General features: G+C 38.8%; 1 protein-coding gene across 3 annotated transcripts in view; it reads left to right on the top strand.

Moving 5' to 3' along the window:
* The window catches only part of cbarpb (CACN subunit beta associated regulatory protein b), a 32251-nt gene that overhangs the window by 6286 nt on the left and 7199 nt on the right, over positions 1-18766 (top strand). For all 3 annotated transcript variants that reach the window (XM_038280781.1, XM_038280782.1, XM_038280783.1), the window contains 7 exons: positions 4556-4704; positions 9636-9694; positions 13061-13223; positions 15938-16109; positions 16235-16387; positions 16692-16935; positions 17388-17574. In XM_038280781.1, the coding sequence (XP_038136709.1) occupies positions 4556-4704; positions 9636-9694; positions 13061-13223; positions 15938-16109; positions 16235-16387; positions 16692-16935; positions 17388-17574 (1127 nt within the window). The remainder of the gene's footprint in view (positions 1-4555; positions 4705-9635; positions 9695-13060; positions 13224-15937; positions 16110-16234; positions 16388-16691; positions 16936-17387; positions 17575-18766) is intronic.

Genomic DNA, 18766 nt, shown 5'->3' on the forward strand with positions numbered 1-18766 from the left:
ATGACTATAGATGAGGGTAGGAACGTAGATCAACCAGTAAATCACGAGCTTTGCTTTTTGGCTCAGCTCTCCCTTCACCACAACAGACCGGTATAGTGCACGCCTCACAGCAGACGCTGCACCAATCTGCCTATCGATCTCCTGCTCCATTTCCCCCTCATTCGTGAACAAGACCCAAGATAATTAAACTCCTCCACTAGAGCAGTACATCCTCCTAAACCCAGAGAATGCACTCTCCCTTTTCCGGCTCAAGACCATGGTCTCAGATTTGGAGGCACTGATCCTCATCCAGGCCGATTCACACTCTGCTGTGGACCGCTTCAGTGAAAGCTGTAGATCACGCCCTGATGAAGCCAATAGAACCCAATCATCTGCGAACAGAATAGATCCCCTCAAAACCTTGGCTGCGCCTAGAAATTCTATCCATAAAAGTTATGAATGGGTGACAAAGGGCAACCTTGGCGGAGTCCAATCCTCACCGGAAACCAGTCCGACTTACTGCCGGCAATGCTGACCAGGCTCTGACACCGGTCGTAGAGAGACCTAATAGCCCTTATTAAAGTGCATAGTACTCCATTCTCCCAGAGTAACCCCCCACAGGTCATAGTCATGAAAAAAAAGATTAAAAACAAACCACTGGATGCAGCATTAGAGTTGAATCCTTCCCACTATCACCTCAATCCTTATCGCCATGCAGGTGCTCAAAAACATCACTCCTGTAAGCCAGGCCAACAACAACCCTCACAACTCCTCATTACGGAGGCATCGGCCAGTTTCAGCTTGACTTGCAAGCCAACACCGTCCTTAACGACTCGCCACTACAAAGGGGTGGACCTGTTTATGATTCAATTTGCATTTTTCTAAACCCTAACAAGGCTCAATGCTACTCTGCGCTACTCTAGACATTTTGAATTGAGAAAGCTTTCTGAATGGGAAGCGAAACGTCTTCAAACTTGGAAAACAAAGTCCAGTGGTTTGTTTTTAACTTTTTTTTTTGGATTTCAAAGCTAAGCCTTTTTCTATAAGGGGTTGAACTGACTAATGATAAAGACTTGTTTCTTTTCCAAATCTCGGCACTCCTTTCATCTTTACTCCCAGTCTTGCGAGCCAGGACATTTACAATTTCAAACAATGAACCTGAGGTGGAGAAACTAGGTTTGTTGACTGATACCAAGTTTAGGCCAGTGGGGGTACTTTACTAGCCTGACATAGTCCTACTCAATTCCAGTCAGAATATGAGTCTGATACTGCTCCATAGAGCTGTGATTATGGGGCATGTTTCGAACGAACCAGGAAAAAAAATGCCTCTGCACTCAATTGGATAGACCTGCAACCAATAAGAGCAACGGAATGCGTGACGTATGTTAAGTGACGCATAGTTGTTGTCAACAAAACTCAAAGCGTGTAGTTTCATGCCTATAATAAGAAGATGAGCCTTGATCGCGTTTCTCTGTTCCTCTTTTAAAATTAATTTTCTGTCGATATCTTCTAGAACAGACCTAATAGCAGAATCTACTCACCTCAACTCTCCGGCGGCAGCCATTGTTGTTGTCACCCAAGCGCGCTTTGGTCATGTGGTTGATTACGGTACTGTTGATCATCTGTCCATCGTCGTATAAAGCCCGTCCTGATAATTTGATTGGCCCGCCAGATATTGTGCTAGCATACTCGCACTACTGTTGAGCAATGCCAGACCGAACTTCCCGACCTCAAACATTGTGGGCGGGACTAAGTTCGGAATGGCACCCAGGCTAGTACTTTACCAAATGATGAAACATGTTATTCAAATAGAGATTGAAAATACAGAATAAAAATAAACAAGTTATTCATGTAAAACCCGGTGATGTGATTTATCTTTGATGTTGTGGGGGGGGTTTCTATTAAACGGATCAGATTTCTAAGGGATCATAACCCTCCTAACCCCACAAAACGTTTGCTCTTGCCTGAAGTTATAGAGTTGAAGCTACAGATCCCAAAATAAGTCAAGAGGAGCAGCCTGTTTCCTACTATCATCCAGGTTGGTTAACATTGGTTAGTATTAGTGCTGCGCTGATGCCATTTTTTGGCCCCGATACCGATACCTGGCTGTACAGCATCGGCTGATACCGATACCATAATGGTACCATCTGTTTAAAATTGATGTGTGTGTGTATATATATGAAGAGCTGCATACTTCTTGGATGTAAAATAATTGCCATCATGGCTTTGTCAAGCAGAAATGACTAATACAAAGTGAATCCAGCAGAACTTTTTATAGACTACCTGGAATGGGTGACAAAAGTTGAATAAACGTTTGGCTCTTAAAATGGTATCGGTTCCCTATTTGTTGGTACTCGCCGATACCACCATTTTAGTGCAGTGTCTGGGCCCTGCCTGATACTGGTAACGGTATCAGTGCAACACTAGTTAATATAGATAGTCAGTGCCTTGAAGAAACAAGATCCTAGGTTTGAATCACAGCCTGGTGTCTCTCTGTATGCATGGATCACTCTGGGTACTCCAGCCAGTGCCCCCCTGCACTCCAGAAATATATTTATATTAAGATGATTGGTCTCTCTGAATTTCCTTTATTAGAAAGTGTGCAATTGCACGATTATATAAAATTAGCTATATGAAATCTACTGTAACATGATAGATACAGTTCAAAACAGCATCCTTTTTAAAACGACACAAATTGTTTTTCAAAGTTTAACATTGAATTTTGGTGGGTTCAAAGTTTAACATTGAATTTTGGTGGGTTCAGAAATCCAAGAAGTTAGGCCCTTACTAACCGCATTAATGCAGTAGTAAACAAAAACATCAAGTTTCCCAGAGAGAATATCAAGAAAAACCTTTTGGCATTTCTACACTGCTGTGCTCATTGAGGACGATTGTAGTCTCAGCATTGAGGTCTACTGGAAACGTACATACACAGATTTACAGCACTCACTGGAAAGAAGCACAAACTTTTTCCAGAACTGTAAGTTATCAGGCGGATAGCAGCCCCCCAATTACCAAGAGCTAGCAGCTCAGAGGAAGATTCAGCGGTACACTTGCACCTCAAGAGCAAAGGAAACACCTTTGACTAATATGATGTTCAGATCTTGGACAAAGAGGATAGATATTTTGGAGAAGGGGTAAAGGGAGTCCACAAGGGGTTCCCTGAAGAACTGGTCTCTGCCGCTGTTATAGCCCCTGTACTGAAGATATAAGACTAAATTAATTGTTTGTGATGATATATACAGACGGAAGAGTCCGTAACTTACTGGTTCTTTGAACTATGTGAATATTTTACATCAAGTGTTGCTTTAATAGTTATCTAGAACTATTAGAAGTGTCACTTTCAGCTTCGGGTGCATTACTTGTCACGTCACAGAACAGATGAGTGAGATAATTCAAAGCATTTATTTAAAAACAAGCGGGCTGTGGATCTGCTGTGGAGTCCCAGCCAGGTCAGGGAAACAGATCAGAACAGGAGCTGGCTTATTCAGGGCTCCAGGAGTCCACAGGCAGCTCAGGCAGAACGCTCAGATGGGAACAGGCAGGTTCAGCAGTTGGGAGACAAAACAGCTCAGAATCAGGATACATTTTTAGACACTGGCCCCTGAGAACAAGGTAATCTGACCAAGATAGCTGGATGCAAGTACTTTAAATAGAGGCAGGAGCAGGTGGATCAGATGAGCTGTAATGAGCAACCGGGCAGAGTTAGAAAGGTGAATGGAGAGAGCAATTAGACCAGCCATAAGCACCAAGATCATGACATTACTATAGGATCCCAATATTCATCTGCTAGATCAGGCTAGATCTGCAACATTGGCTTTGTGGTCTACTGGATATATTAAACAGTTTGCTATTGTCCGCTTTTTTTTCTTTTATTCTTTTGCTATGCACTCTTGTGATAAAAACACTGATCCTTCCCAGACTCCCCTTGTAGAACCACCTGTAGAACCACCACTAAGGAATTCATCTGTGTCAAAAAAGGAGCCATCCCTCAACAGATTGGGAGGTTTACAGTTTCATCTCCCAATAATATGAAACCCTGTCTTTGCAGTTATTGCAAAGACATTTCAAAAGCAGTCTCATCATGATTCAGAATGCCAAGTACACAACTCTTGCAAAATAGGCTTTAAAGAGGAGAACAATGGGTGGCTCACTTCAGGAGCTGATTTTCACAGTGTTACACAAATCAAGCTCCAGGCTTTCCTAGTGATTTCTTGGGTGCCGAATGAGATATTTTTTCCACCATGTGCACCATCAATGTTATAAATAGTGGAAATTGCAAGCAGAAGAGCCCCTTTAACATTTTATCTGTCTAATCGCTGGGAACAATCTGTTTACAGAACTTAGAGAGCAGAGCATAAAAAATGGCCCAACAGTCCTGAAGCAATAGTAAGCCACAAAGAGCAAGTCGAAAACTGGGATTTACACACTTACCGTACACTAACTGCAAGGATTCACAAGTTGCAATATTTCCCAAAACAAAGAATCTTAAACAGATGCAGAGAATATTATGTAACTGATTAAACATTGTATAATTTTATTTATTTATTTTTGTCTTTCTGTCCATTAACCTTAGGGGATCCAACATGAAGCTAAGGAGCAGCAGGATGGCTATGTGCTTCTCCTGGTGATCCTTTCCATCTTTCTGGTAGGAACGCTGATCAGCATCTCAGTCTTTCTCATCTTTTGCCGTCGCTGTTGTCGAGGAGAGCAGCTCTGTGCCAGGTATGGTATAAAAAGATCTTTTAGACCCACTGTACTTACTGTAGATCTTTTACTTATTTATTCATTTATTTATTCATCTATTTATTTATTAATTTATGTTTTGCTCTACAGTTATCCACACAAAAGTCCTCACGTCTGGACTTGAATGAACCTTGAGACGACATGAGACCAATAGATATAACGGATACAATCAGAGGCTGTAATAAAAGCAGCAGCTGTATAATCTAATAACGAGAGCAAAGTAATAGATAATAACCTCATAAAGCCCCTCCATGCTCGCTTTTCATTGACTTGAGTGAGTTTCAGCAGGTCTGATTAAAGTCTACTGCTGATGTTGGGGCTGTAAAAGAGGGTTTTTGTACTGATTTTCACTATGATATTTGAAGTTCTTGTTATATCACTCACCGATCAACCTCCCACAACCTCCTAGTATACAGACCAGAGCATAAAACTCTCTAAAACTCAATTCGAAGCCACGGATACAGTTGCTAAACTTGGATCTGACAACTCTTCAGGAAGAATCAGATTAATCTAACAAATATAATTATAGAAATATTATAAGTTATGATTATATAGCACTTTTAAGTGAAAGAAGCAACAAATTAACACACCTTTTCTATTGTTAAGCTCATTTTGAAATAAAAGTGTCTTAGTGTGATTTTCCATCTTTAATCTGACATAAACCCTGTCCGATAAAAAAAATAAAAAATACTAGCAATCTTTTAGTTTCAACCTCAATGTATTTCGATTCTGAGTATAATTTATTCATAGATAGTTCCTGTTTGCATTCCTACAGAAAGAGATGGCAACAGATTGAAAGTGTCCAAATGCACCAAAACTAGACAAGAATGGAACTGGTCAGGAAACTTGAATGTAATTGTGGCCACAACCTCCTGTTTTTTATTTTGTTTTGTTTTTTAGCAATGTATTACGAAGTAGGATTTAATAATAATAAGGATCCATTACAGTTATAAGTGGAAGAGCATACAGAGATCACACAAATTAGATATTTATTACATTAAATACATTAAAACGGAATGAATTGACAGAGTATAATATTTTTAAATTCATGTATAAGGCACTTATAGAATAGCAATGATGAAAATATTTATTTCTATTAAAGGTGTTGATTTGTGGAATAAGCTTGTCAGTGAGTTAAAAAAAGCTGAAGCTTATTCTGTGTTTAATAGAAAGTTCAAGGTCATTTTGATGAGGCGATATGACGGTGCAAAAGCTGATGAATAGCTTTTATTCATTTTTGTTAGTTTGTTTTCTGTGTATGGGTAAACATGGTGTGTTTTTTTTATTATTTTGGTAATATTTCCAATGATCTAAGTTTAATAAATAACACTTTGTTGAAAATGTGGGCAGATAATCTAAGTTTCTACTTATTTATGCTGCTTTTCAATCATAGTTTCAGTTGTCACCTGCACAGGTCTTGTTATTACGGTGGCCCTGAAGTGCAAACTGCAACTACAAATCTAAAAGCACAACTACATTAAGGAAATCGCAACTACATAAAGCAAAGAGCAACTACATTAAGAAAAACAAAACTACATAAAGCAAAGCGCAACTACATTAAGGAAAACACAATTACATTAACCTACCGGAAAAGGTAGGTACCAGTGGGAAACGTGAGACATCGCTGATTGGACGACGGCGCCGTTTGACCCTTGAACCGGACGTTGCGTCGTCTGAACAGTCCAGCTTCTTTTAAGTGTTTCTTCAGTCTACGCAAACTAACTGAAATTTCGTGATTAGTCTTGAGCATATCCAGTATTACCTCGTACGTATGTCCTGATTTAAAATATTCCTGGATAACGGCAGCTATGTTTTGGGCGGCGACAATATCCATGTTTTCAAAAGCCGCAGCAGGCAGAATGACTTCCGGTTCAAGGGTCAAACGGCGCCGTCGTCCAATCAGCGATGTCTCATGTTTCCCACTGGTACCTACCTTTTCCTGTAGGTTAATGTAATTGTGTTTTTCTTAATGTAGTTGCGTTTTGCTTTATGTAGTTTTGTTTTTCTTAATGTAGTTGCGCTTTGCTTTATGTAGTTTTGTTTTTCTTAATGTAGTTGCGTTTTGCTTTATGTAGTTTTGTTTTTCTTAATGTAGTTGCGTTTTGCTTTATGTAGTTTTGTTTTTCTTAATGTAGTTGCGCTTTGCTTTATGTAGTTTTGTTTTTCTTAATGTAGTTGCGTTTTGCTTTATGTAGTTTTGTTTTTCTTAATGTAGTTGAGCTTTGCTTTATGTAGTTTTGTTTTTCTTAATGTAGTTGTGCTTTGCTTTATGTAGTTTTGTTTTTCTTAATGTAGTTGCGCTTTGCTTTATGTAGTTGCGATTTCCTTAATGTAGTTGCGCTTTTAGATTTGTAGTTGCAGTTTGCACTTCAGGGCCACCGTATGTTATGTTGTTTTCTTTTAATTAAATAAATAGAATATAAATAATCATAATAGAATCCTGAAGAACGGTCTGATAAAACCAAAATCATATTTTGTCCAATTCCAAAACATGGGTTTGAGAGGAAAAACAGCATTGTGTTTTTCAGAGCACCATAAAACTGTGGGGAGTGAATTTGGTAATTTCATGGTCTGGTATTATTTTTCGCTCTGATGGAACTAGGGGTTTTGTCATGTCATGTAGGTGTCTGTTTAAAAGTTAAATATGGAGAGTGATTCATTATCAACAATAACAAATATTTGGAGCTTTGCCATTAACTTCAGAATAAAATCTGACAGAAGACCTCCAAGTTCCCCTGAGAAGGAAAAAAAGATTTCCTCACAGTCAGATATATAAGGGATATATTTGCAAACTAAATTAGGAAAATATTGATGCCAACAAACACTGAATACTGAATCTGAATGAACAAATGCTGGAGCAATGTCTCTGTTTCATAGTGTTAATGCAACCAAGTTATTGCAAAATGTGCTTTTTCATTTTTTGTACAGAATAGTAAGTACATTCAATATGGAAAAGGCAGTCATTCTTTTTAATCAGGGATGTGTAAACCGTTGTTTATGTAGGGTATAAAAAAAAAAAAAACCTTAACAATTAGGCTCTCAGAAGGCTGAACTGTTATTGTTTGCAGGAACAAAGTGCCAGCCTACAGAGACGTGTAAGCATGTTAAAGCATGACAGCACAGCGTGCTCGCTCATTTTACATGGCTGCTGCTTAAATGTCAGGACCTCCTGCTGTGCTGTTATGAAAACACCTTGTTGGAGGCACTTTCAGTATCCACGGCTATTTATCCGCGAACGTCTGTGTTTATTCAAAGCAAAAATGCCTGACCCCACCCCCACCTTTCCCTATTCGCCCCTCACATTTCTGTGTCTCTGTCCAATAGCAACACATGCACCCCCACGTACACTTGAACAGGCGAGAGCTCTAGGTGCAGATAAACAGCGAGCACACAAGCTCAGGCGTGAAAACGAGAACCGGGCTGACTGGTACAAATGATGAGGGTAATGAGATTTCATAGCAGCCATCGGTGGTGATTAATGTTGCGTCTCAACCCAGCACTGTGCAGAGACTTCGCACACACAAGCGCAGTCACCAAATCACACTTGTATGGCAAAGCAGAAGCCACAGAGGAAATGAAAGACAAGGAAAAGCACAGATCTGGGTGGATGGAGATGTCCCTCTAGTCACTTCACACCCACACAAGCACATGCATGCAGTTCTCAGCCCTGTAGAATGAAATCAGATGGAGGAAAAGGCCCAGGGATAGCTTTCAGCTTTTTTTTTTCTTATCTCATCAAGCAAATAGTCTGCTTGGGATTTAAGAGGCACTATAGAGGATCAGCAGCTAATAATGATGGTAAAACAGGGAGTTTTAAGAAAATATCCCACATGTGTAATAAACTTGTTGAGAAAGAATGTTGAGCAACCAGTGAGTAGGTGTAGAAGCTCTATCATATTAGTATAAATCTTTCATTGCCTGTTTTACCAGCAACTTAGAAAGTTGGTCTAAAATCTGTTAAGGCACAAGTAAGACTCCTGTCCTTGAAGGATCATCCTGTATCACAGTATTGAGATTTTCCTAACGCATGCATTTTTGCATTGACGGATTTTACAAGATTGAGTGGTACAAAGTAGTTGATAACTGTAAGTAAAATTAATATAATATTGCATTTCTTTTTTAGATATACTTTTTTTTTATAGCATGCATTTGGATTGATCACCCTTTTATCAGGTAAAAGGTGCATCATGCTTTGGAAATCTGCTTTACAACATGGATAGAAATTAGAAAATGAACAAAGAAGCATCCTCCATAGGGAGGGATGCTACATGCTAAATAAAATGTACGCCTGTGATGGACCTTCTCCACCCAGGAGACTAAATTTGACACTAAACAGCTGTATTTTGAACATTTGGAACCGTGCATTACGTTACGATGGCACATTTGAAAGGCTAAGGCAAGACATTTGTACACTTTATTCAATTATAGCTCTTGGGCAAAAAATATTTTTGCAGAGAAAGATTGAGATGTGGTATTGACTCAGTAGGAGCTAAACAGAAAAACATTGCCATACATTTTAATTTATGCAACACAGCATTAATATTTTACAGAAAATCACAACTTAATACATTTAGTATTATGACCATAATGCAAAAAATTATGAAATTTTTTTAAAAGTTTTTTTAAGTTTTAAAGTTTTTAAAGGTCCTATACATTCACTGCTGCAATCATTTATACACCAAACAATCTTAGATATTCACTGTCTAGGTGCTGATGTCTGCTCCTAAATCATCTTCTTTTATTCATTATGAGGCAACAGTTTAACCTGATCGCATTCATTGTTAACCAAAAGCAACACTACACGTTGATGACCGCCTGTATAAAAAGGAGGGTCCATCTTGGTGTCTTGATCGTTCGAATATTTGTGGGTAACCACGTCACAGCAGTAATGCAATTCTCTTTCTTCCCAGGGCCAGCGATGACCCCGAGAAAACTGCCACTGATATGGAGGGGTCTCAGCCCACCAATGGTAAGAAGGGCATGGAGAAAGATAAAAGAACACATACCAAAGGGAGGGACGTAATCGACAGGGATTTTTGTGTTAACACATAATCCTCAGAGGTGGAAAATCTACATTTCTTAGTAAATAGTGTGGCCTTATACCACCTGACTTAATGTAACTTCACATGTTTGCTTTTAATCATAATGTCCCTACGTCTACTGAGTACATTTGAGCAGGAAATCTAATAACACCTTTGTACATAAATGGTTAAAGTAATCTTTAATTTGACTAAAGTCTTACTTCTGACTCTAAGTATTATTTATCAGAGTCCTGACTTCGACCTGATCATTTGTGGAGGGATCAAAGAAACCTGCTCAGAAATTTTGAGTGATTTAACATTGTTATTGGTTAAAAACCAATAAAGATTTATCAATAATGGTGCAGAGGATTTTTGACGTGCCATTTTAACAAAAATATGAACAAAACAGATTAAATACTTACTTACAGTGTTATAATATATTTTAAGAGATTCTTGCATCATATTGCTTTCAGTTTCTATTGATGCATAAAGATGTGATTGCATGGCCCAGTTCTCTTTTTTCTTTCAGCTAGTGACCACCTTGCTGGGTAGTGCCCCTTGTTCTTTCATCTGTGTAACTATTTATTAAAAATCCATCCATTTCTTTTTCTGTTATGATACTTATACCTTGGCTTAGTGTATCGTCCAATGCTTGATACCAATCCGATTTGATTGTTAAACGAATGAACTATGCATTTTACCATGCGAATGAAGGCTTTAGCCTTGACATAAACATTGTTAGAATAAGCTAACATATGAACATAGATATAAATGTATTTTATATTATTTCCCAACAAATAAACAGCAAAAAAAATTAAATAATTAACATTTCCATGTAAAGTGCACTGGATTGGATGTCCTATATCAAATCACCGATATCCGATCCAGGTATCAGATCAGTGCATCTCTACATTTTATTTATTACCACCCTGCTTATTCAGGCTGGTAGAAAGGAGTTGCTTCTGCCCTGCAAACACAAACATAAACATCAGGGTGGACCTTGCATAGTGGTAGAGAGGTAGCCTGGTCACACAGACTTACTTACACGTCTGGACTCAGTCTGGAGCGGCTCAATACTCTGGTTTGAAGCAAACCTGACCAATCAGGGCGTGGGAGGCGGACCCATGATTGCAACAGCATTTTTCTGTATCCATAATATTCAGGACTGCAGCTGCAATGGATCGATGTTTTATTGATGCTCTTTATTATGTCCCAAAAGAGCTATTTAAATGGCTGAAATTCAAAAACTAGTTGCTGTTTTTGCATCACATCTGTAGACATCTATTATATTCAATTCTATTAAGTTTATTTATATAGCACCAATTCACAACACGTCATCTCAAGGCCCTTTACAGTTCACCAGATCATACAGTCAGATTGATTCAAAGTTTTCTATCTAAGGAAAACCAGTTTATTGCATCGAGTCATTGACTCTAAAGCAATCCCTCACACTATGCATGCTTGTAGCGACAGTGGAGAGGAAAAACTTAATTTTAACAGTAAGAAACATCCAGCAGAACCAGGCTCAGTGTGAGCGGCCATCTGCTGAGGCCGACTGGGGTTCAAGGAGACATAAGCAGACATACAGAAAGAAGCAGAGATACAAAAGGCAACTGTCAACCAGTTCGACAGGCGGCCCCATCCAGGAAACACACAGGCAGGCAGACAAGCTCCAAGCCAGCTCCCATGTAAGAGGATGAAGAGAGAACATCCAGCTAGTCCCAGTCAGAAACAGGACTACACTGAAAAACAGGCTGATCTGACATCTGATTGGTTCTTACTGTTTCTGCTGACTTTTCTTTGAAATTGGGCTCTAACCATTAATTTCCACACCAATATGCCATGCACACAGCGAAAATTAGTCTGGCTTGCCAGGTTAGTAGAGAGGTGCCTAATATAGAGCCAATTAGACCACCGCAGGAAGTCATTTTGATCAAGGGGTGCTGTGAAATCTTTTTTAGTTTTTTTTTTTAGACAAAATAGCAATCCACCTAGAGGCATATTTTAAATAAAAAATAGAAAAATAGATGTATATTCAATACTTTATTGTCAGTACCCTTCAGTGCAAGTAACCACGTACTGTAACACGCAGACATTAATCATATTAACCATTAATCAGTTCTCAGGTTAATATGTGCGCTATTAATTAAACTTCACAATAAAACATTTTCAGTGGCTTTAATTTGAAAAGCCGGCATTCATGAAGTGGTTGTCTCTCTTAAATTTGTCTCTAGGTATGACTTTTTTTCTGACTGCTTTCAGACAAATGAAACACAAAATATGATCAGTCTCTTTTACATAATGCAGCCATCTAGCAAACCAAGCCGCCGCCATAGAACGTGAGAAAGTTTTATTACCACAATGCTGTGCAGGAAATTTGAAACTGGATGTTGGCTGGAAGGGCTTATCTAATCCAATCATGCTAGGTTGGGTTGCGGGTGCTGGGGCTGGGCCTGCCGATGCAGCTGCCATCAGAGAATCGGGCATACAGTCTCCTCACTCCTGCTTCTCTCCGTTGTCGTGGTTGCGGTACCAGTGTTCTTCTTCACTGGGTTGGTTTTTTAAAAAAATCCAAAATGCGTTTCTGTGCCATATTTCGAATATGTAAATTTATGTAAACTTACTAGTCTGCTGCTATGTAAATATGTAAATGTACTAGTCTGGTGCCGTGATGGGGATATTTCTTTACTCTTCGACCACTAGCTTGTTTGACAACGTAACATCCGCGAACTTGTGTTGATTAGGCCTTAAAATTATTAAATTAAAATCCAAATCCATATAAAAAAAAAGTCAAAATCATTTCCCGAAACATTCAAAAGAAATGTATAAATTGTGCAAAGTATTTTTAATACATTTAAAAAACAATCTCCCTCTCACCACTAGGGAATGCTGCAGCACCCCCAGCACCCCCACTTCCCATGGCCGTGCATCACATGCTGAATACATTTAAAGTGAATTTTGAGAAAGAGGCAATACATTCCCCACTTAAAACCAGATCTTTAGATCTCTGTTCACTTTTAAGGAACCGCATCCATGAAGCTGAAATGTTTGTCTATCAATTTGATCATTAAAACAATAAATAAAACATAACTGTTTACAACCCTGGATAGAACTTAAGAAAATATGGGTTTGTTGTTTTTTGGCAATTTGATTGCAGATGAAACAGCAGACTACCAGTCACATTTAACGAATCACTATTACATATATCCATCTTCCTTTCATCTTTTATTAAAGCTTTGTTTTTCCCTCAGTCGTCTGTCAACCTGAAAGTCTTACCCTCTTTGACCTCTCTCTGTCTCTTTACATTTTGGTAGAAATCACTATCAGGGTGGATGAGTCAGACTGCCTGTCCATGGCCAGCTCTCACGACCAAGAGACAGAGCGCTTCCTGTCCACCGGCCCCACAGGCCGCCGTGTCTCCTTCAATGAAGCTGCTCTCTTTGATCATGGCAAGAAAACCCAGGAGAAGGGCCGCAGGTCAGACAGCCAGCACATACACAGAGCCACACATTTGCAAATATCTTCTTTTTTTATGTCCTTTTGATTCAGCACTCATCTCTTGCACTGAATGGTTGCTGTTTTCTGAGATCAAAGCATGTAAACAATTCAGTATGTCCAACTTTTATGCTAGTGTAGTTCAGAGAATGTAGCCCATCTAGAATGTATTATATATGCTGTGGATACAAACAAGCATTTCAGATTTTTTTTTGCTGTCCTACTTCTCTCCCAAAACCTACAGTCTGAGATGCATATCTATCAAAATATATAAGAGGCAACAGTTCATTTTATGTTAAATGTGCGACACTTCCACTCGATGCAAATATGTTTATTTGCTTTCCATTTTTTAAAAAGATTTTGTTACATTGCCCTGCTTTCTATGTGACCATTTGTTTTTTTTTTATTTTTTTTTTTTTACGGAACCTGAGGAAATATATTTTTTTATTTTGTGTTTATCCCCTTTGAGTGTGTTCATACATAAAAAAACAATGTTTTTGCAAATTCTTTTCTAAAATCACACTGATAAAAATATTCAACTCTATCTACATAAAAAGGTTAAAGCAGCTACTCACATTATTCTTTATCTGAAAATCCAAGTAAAGCGAAATTACCTTTTTCAAGTAGTTCAGACAAAACAAAAGTTATTATATTTTTAATGTAGTAAATTAAATTGGCAAGTAAAAACAAATAGATTTTATTATAGAAAAAAATAAACATAAATAAATAGAATAAATAAATTACTTATATTTTCCAATGTTGAAAATTATATTGGCAAGTAAAACCATCTTGGTTTTGCATTGAAGCCCAAAACTAAACTTACATATTTTGTGTATAGCTATATAAATTGTACATAACTATAGATGCTGTATTCTGCATATATATCTATTTTGTCTGCACCATTAACACCTAATGAAATTCTTTGTAAGTGCAAACCTTCTTGGCAATAAACTTGAGTCTGATTCTGATTTACATAATTAATAATAATTTATTTAATTGTATCATATAGAAGAAGAAACCTAAGTTCTTGCATTCATTTTTTTTTAGATATTTACATTACTTCTGAAAGTGAAATGTTCTTTATTTATAACAGACTGAGCACAAATACCAATTCTGTTCATGTTTTAGCTTTTTCTGACATGAAATGTTAAATGTTTTTAGGTTAATGTAGAATTTTAACATAAGGATTAGCCTTGTTTTATAGAGATGGGATAGTCTGGATAGACATAGTTGTGTAAAGATACTAACCTGAAAGTCTTTTTCAGGATTCGCAATTAGCTTTACTTCTGGGCTTTGATTGGGCTATTTAAATTAATCTGCTTTCATCTGAATCATTTCATCGTAGCACTGGCTCAACATTGGTTGAGGTCAAGTTTTAAGGGTTTTGTAGCTTCAAACAGGTTTTCCCTCATTTACTTCTGTTCATCTTCCCACCAACTGCGACCAGTTTCACTCCCCTTCCTTTGCTGAAAAGCAGCCCACTGCCACTATCATGTGTTATTATAGAGAAAATGTGTTCAGGGCTATGAGCAGTGTTAATCTTTTGTCACATATACAGTACCTTTCAGTCTAAAATGATCTTCCTTTCACTAGTTATTGTGCTCCACATGCCTTTTGGCAAACTGCAAATAGGATTTCTTATGTCTTTCCTTCAACAGTCGCTTTTTTGCTCCTTTTTATTTTATTTTATTGCCACTCTTCCAATAAAGCCAGGATTGCAGAGAGCACTGCTAATATCTCCCATGTTGATTCATTCTATTCCCTAAGCTGTGGATCTCTTCACCCCCTCAGAAATATCATGGGCCTCCAGCCCATTTTCTCTGATTGATCCTCTCCTTGTTAATCTCTTCAGTGTGTTTGTTTGTTAGTTTTGCCATTGTGTCATAATCTTAATTTTCAAATGATGGAATAAACTGGGCTCTATCAGTCCTTTAAAATTCTTTAAAGCATTGTGTAGCATGTAATTTATCAGTGGTGAGTCTGGTGTTCGGTTGGATCATCTAAATAAGTGGTCCTTCCAATTATCACTTATTCTGGTGATATGTTTACATAAGGCCATCCTATGTGCTCGTCCCCATTTTCACTTAATGGTGCTTAGTCTGACATAGTGGAAAAATTGCAAATCTTCTTTTGGAAAGTAAGCTTGTATGAGCGATGCAAACAGTAACTTTTAAACAGAGTGTGCACGAGGAGAAATGGGCTTGTGCATGCTCAGGATGTGTTTAATAGGCGTTTACTCTCGGGAACGGGTACAGGGTTGTGCATGTGCAAGTGGAAAGGGTGGCTCTGCTCAAAAATTTGCGAAAATCCTCCACTATACCTTTAACTAATGATCTCCAGCAAACCGAGATGGTCACATAAGAGCTGCAAAACTGAGATGAAATAACATTTAGTTAATCTGTTAACTAGTGGCTGACCCCTGAAGACATGTGTTTTTACAGTATTTGTTGTTTTGGTTGCACTGCACCTATTTTGGTTTTATTTTCAGATTAAATGGGGCCTATTTCAAATTCATCACACTTTTTTTTATTGGAAACCCATGTATACTTTCCTTGTGCTTCATTATTAGTTTCTACATTTTCTCTTTTGTTTTATTGGTAGTGGTTGCAACAACACAAAACGTTGACAAGTTGAAATAATGGTAGTGTCTGTGGAAGGCCCTTTGCTGCAAACACTTATTTACCTATGCATCTCAGGTACACTCTGACCGAAGGCGACTTCCATCATCTGAAGAATACACGGCTCACAAACCTCAACATCCCCCCACCAGCACTCAAAATAGTCACTATTCACGAGTGTGACTCGGCTGAAAACACTATCACAGCAGTGGCGCGGCCTGTTGCTAAATCAGCTCTTTCCATATTCCAGGTCAGTGACTACAACTCTGGTTTCTGAATCATTGCTTTATTTAAGATGATTAAATAAGTAAACAATGCATGCTCAGATGAAGCGGAATAAAACAAGTTCCCTTTTTTTTGGTTATTTCCTTTTAGCCAATGCTTTGCCCCCTGCCACAAACACCTCTGATCAGCTTAGGCGTGAATCCCAGCTGTGCCCTCCCTGGGGATACACTCAATTCGGTGGTTGACACCAGTTTCTGTGAGAACTCTGCAGCTCTTGGCAAAAAGGAGCTAAGTTCCAGCTCTGTAAGTAACATCAACGTAAAATTAAATATACATATTAACATTCAGTCTATGAAAAATACCAAGTATGGATATGAACACTGTCCAAAGATGTAGAAAAAAACTGAAATAAGTGGGCATGATCCAGGTCAAAATGATGCTGACATGGATAATATTTTTTTTTGAGTGATGCATTTTAAACCAGCCTTTGCGCCTTATGTAATCTAAACAAAGTTTGATGGTTAAAGAATAAATGTGGAAACACCCCTTCAAAGAGATAGACTAGGCAGATTTTTTTACATTTCCAATTTTCTGTGTCTTTCCTCAGATTGAGATGATGCGAGCGAGGCCCCGGGACAGAGGCAGCAGCGTTAGCATTGGAGAGGCAGTGCCAGCCATGGGAAACAGTGGCATGGGCCCCGCTGGCAGCATTGCTGGAAGTCCAAGGCCCGTCTTGCAGTTTCTCACTAAACTACGGCGCCATGCTAGTCTGGAGGGAGCCAGCCCCTACTTCAAAATAAAAAAGTGGAAACTGGATAGCAGCCAACGAGCATCCAGCCTGGATACAAGAGGTAATTTCTGATCAATTATTTTTTTATCATTCCTTGTTATTTTCTGTAGTAATTTCTTGTTGTTTGCCTGTGTTGCATGTTTGCCAATATCCTCATGGTAAACAGACATGGATTTGCAGGGAGCTGCAGCAACCAACTGTGAGCTGCCTTTTGACTGGACTGAATGTACACACAGGCATGCAACCCAGATGGCTCAATGACGTAAAATTTGAGCCATCCGCTTTCCAAATAATTTTTATCCCTCCACTCAATCCTCCCTGCCGCTCACCTCGCCTACTAGACACACTCTCCCCCCCAGTTTCTCCCGATGCTCTTTTATTTTCTGCTCCAAAGAGATCTCAAAATCCCAAACAGTCGGGCAGAGCTTTCAGCTGAATTAAGCCTAACTTTGCTCCTGCTGTCTCAAAACTTGTCAAACTCACTTCTCTCTCTGCATGTTTGGTGTCTGCTAGGTTCTCCGAAACGAAGGCAGTTCCAGCGCCAGCGAGCCGCCAGCGAGAGCATGGACCAGGATGACGATACTCACCACATAGACCTCATCCAGTACATCGCTCGCACCCAGGATGTCCCATACTATCAGAGTCAACCCACCACACGCCTTCTGTCACCCCCATCTACACCACCCCCCTCCCTCGGCAGGTATCTTTAATTCCCTTGCCATTCATCCCGTCCACTGCTTTGCTGCTTTTCAACCATGTTTTACTGCAGCTACAGAAGCTGCGATTGTAATTTACACTGAAATGAAACTCTGACTCTTAATATTCCCACTCTAACCTGCTTAAGTTCTTAAAAGGTTATTTTACCAGGTTTAAGACTTATACACCAATATAGTCTGGAAACATAGGAGATTTCACTCAAGTTTTCCAAAATCTGGAAATTTATAGACAAATATTTGAATTACAAAACTATTTATCATTTACAAACCATATGTGTGTATCCATCTTTTCAGTCATTTACATTCATTCTGTTTGTCTGTCCATCCATCCATCCATCCATCCATCCATCCATCCATCCATCCATCCATCCATCCATCCATCCATCCATCCATCCATCCATCCATCCATCCACTCCTCTGTCTGTTCATCCATTGCTCCGTCCATTCACCCATCCATCTGTACATCCCTCCATCCACCCATCCGTCCATCCATCCATCCATCCATCCATCCATCCATCCATCCATCCATCCATCCATCCATCCATCCATCCATCCATCCATCCATCCATCCATCCATCCATCCATCCATCCATCCATCCATCCATCCATCCATCTAAAAATTCACAAAAAGCTTAATTCTGGCAAAATATGGAATTTGGCCTTAAACAATGTGAGGCAACCATGTATATGGGTTAAAAAGAAAGAAGAAAATGCAATCAGCTGTGTTTATAAACTGCTCTTCTTCAGAGGAACAGTGAGATGTAATCAGCTCACAACAATTTGCTGTAGTAAATCGACCCTTTGACAAAGTCCCAGTAAACAAGAAGTCTTTTAAACCCAATTTCATGTTTTAAGCAGGATGTCGGGGAATCCCCCAGCCCAAGGGGGGTGGAGAATTGGGATGCAGAGTTTATTTCTGGCTTAAAAGCCCCTTCCATTGCTGACATAGCTGGGTAATTTCACAATGTCCTCAAACAGTAGATTGTTTGTTTTCTATCTTCATATGTTTGTTAAATCCCTTTGCTTTTATAAAGCAAAAACATTTCTTTGAATACATGCTTTGGTTTTCTAGTATTACAAATTAGTTAAATATACAAACTGTATTATTTCTTGTGTTTATTTGCTAATATTCTATATGTGATTAACTTTCTGGAAGCTGCCGTGTGTAAACTCATT

The sequence above is a fragment of the Cyprinodon tularosa genome, unplaced genomic scaffold, assembly GCF_016077235.1.
Source record: "Cyprinodon tularosa strain WSP-4 unplaced genomic scaffold, ASM1607723v1 ctg164, whole genome shotgun sequence".
Classification (NCBI taxonomy): domain Eukaryota; kingdom Metazoa; phylum Chordata; class Actinopteri; order Cyprinodontiformes; family Cyprinodontidae; genus Cyprinodon; species Cyprinodon tularosa.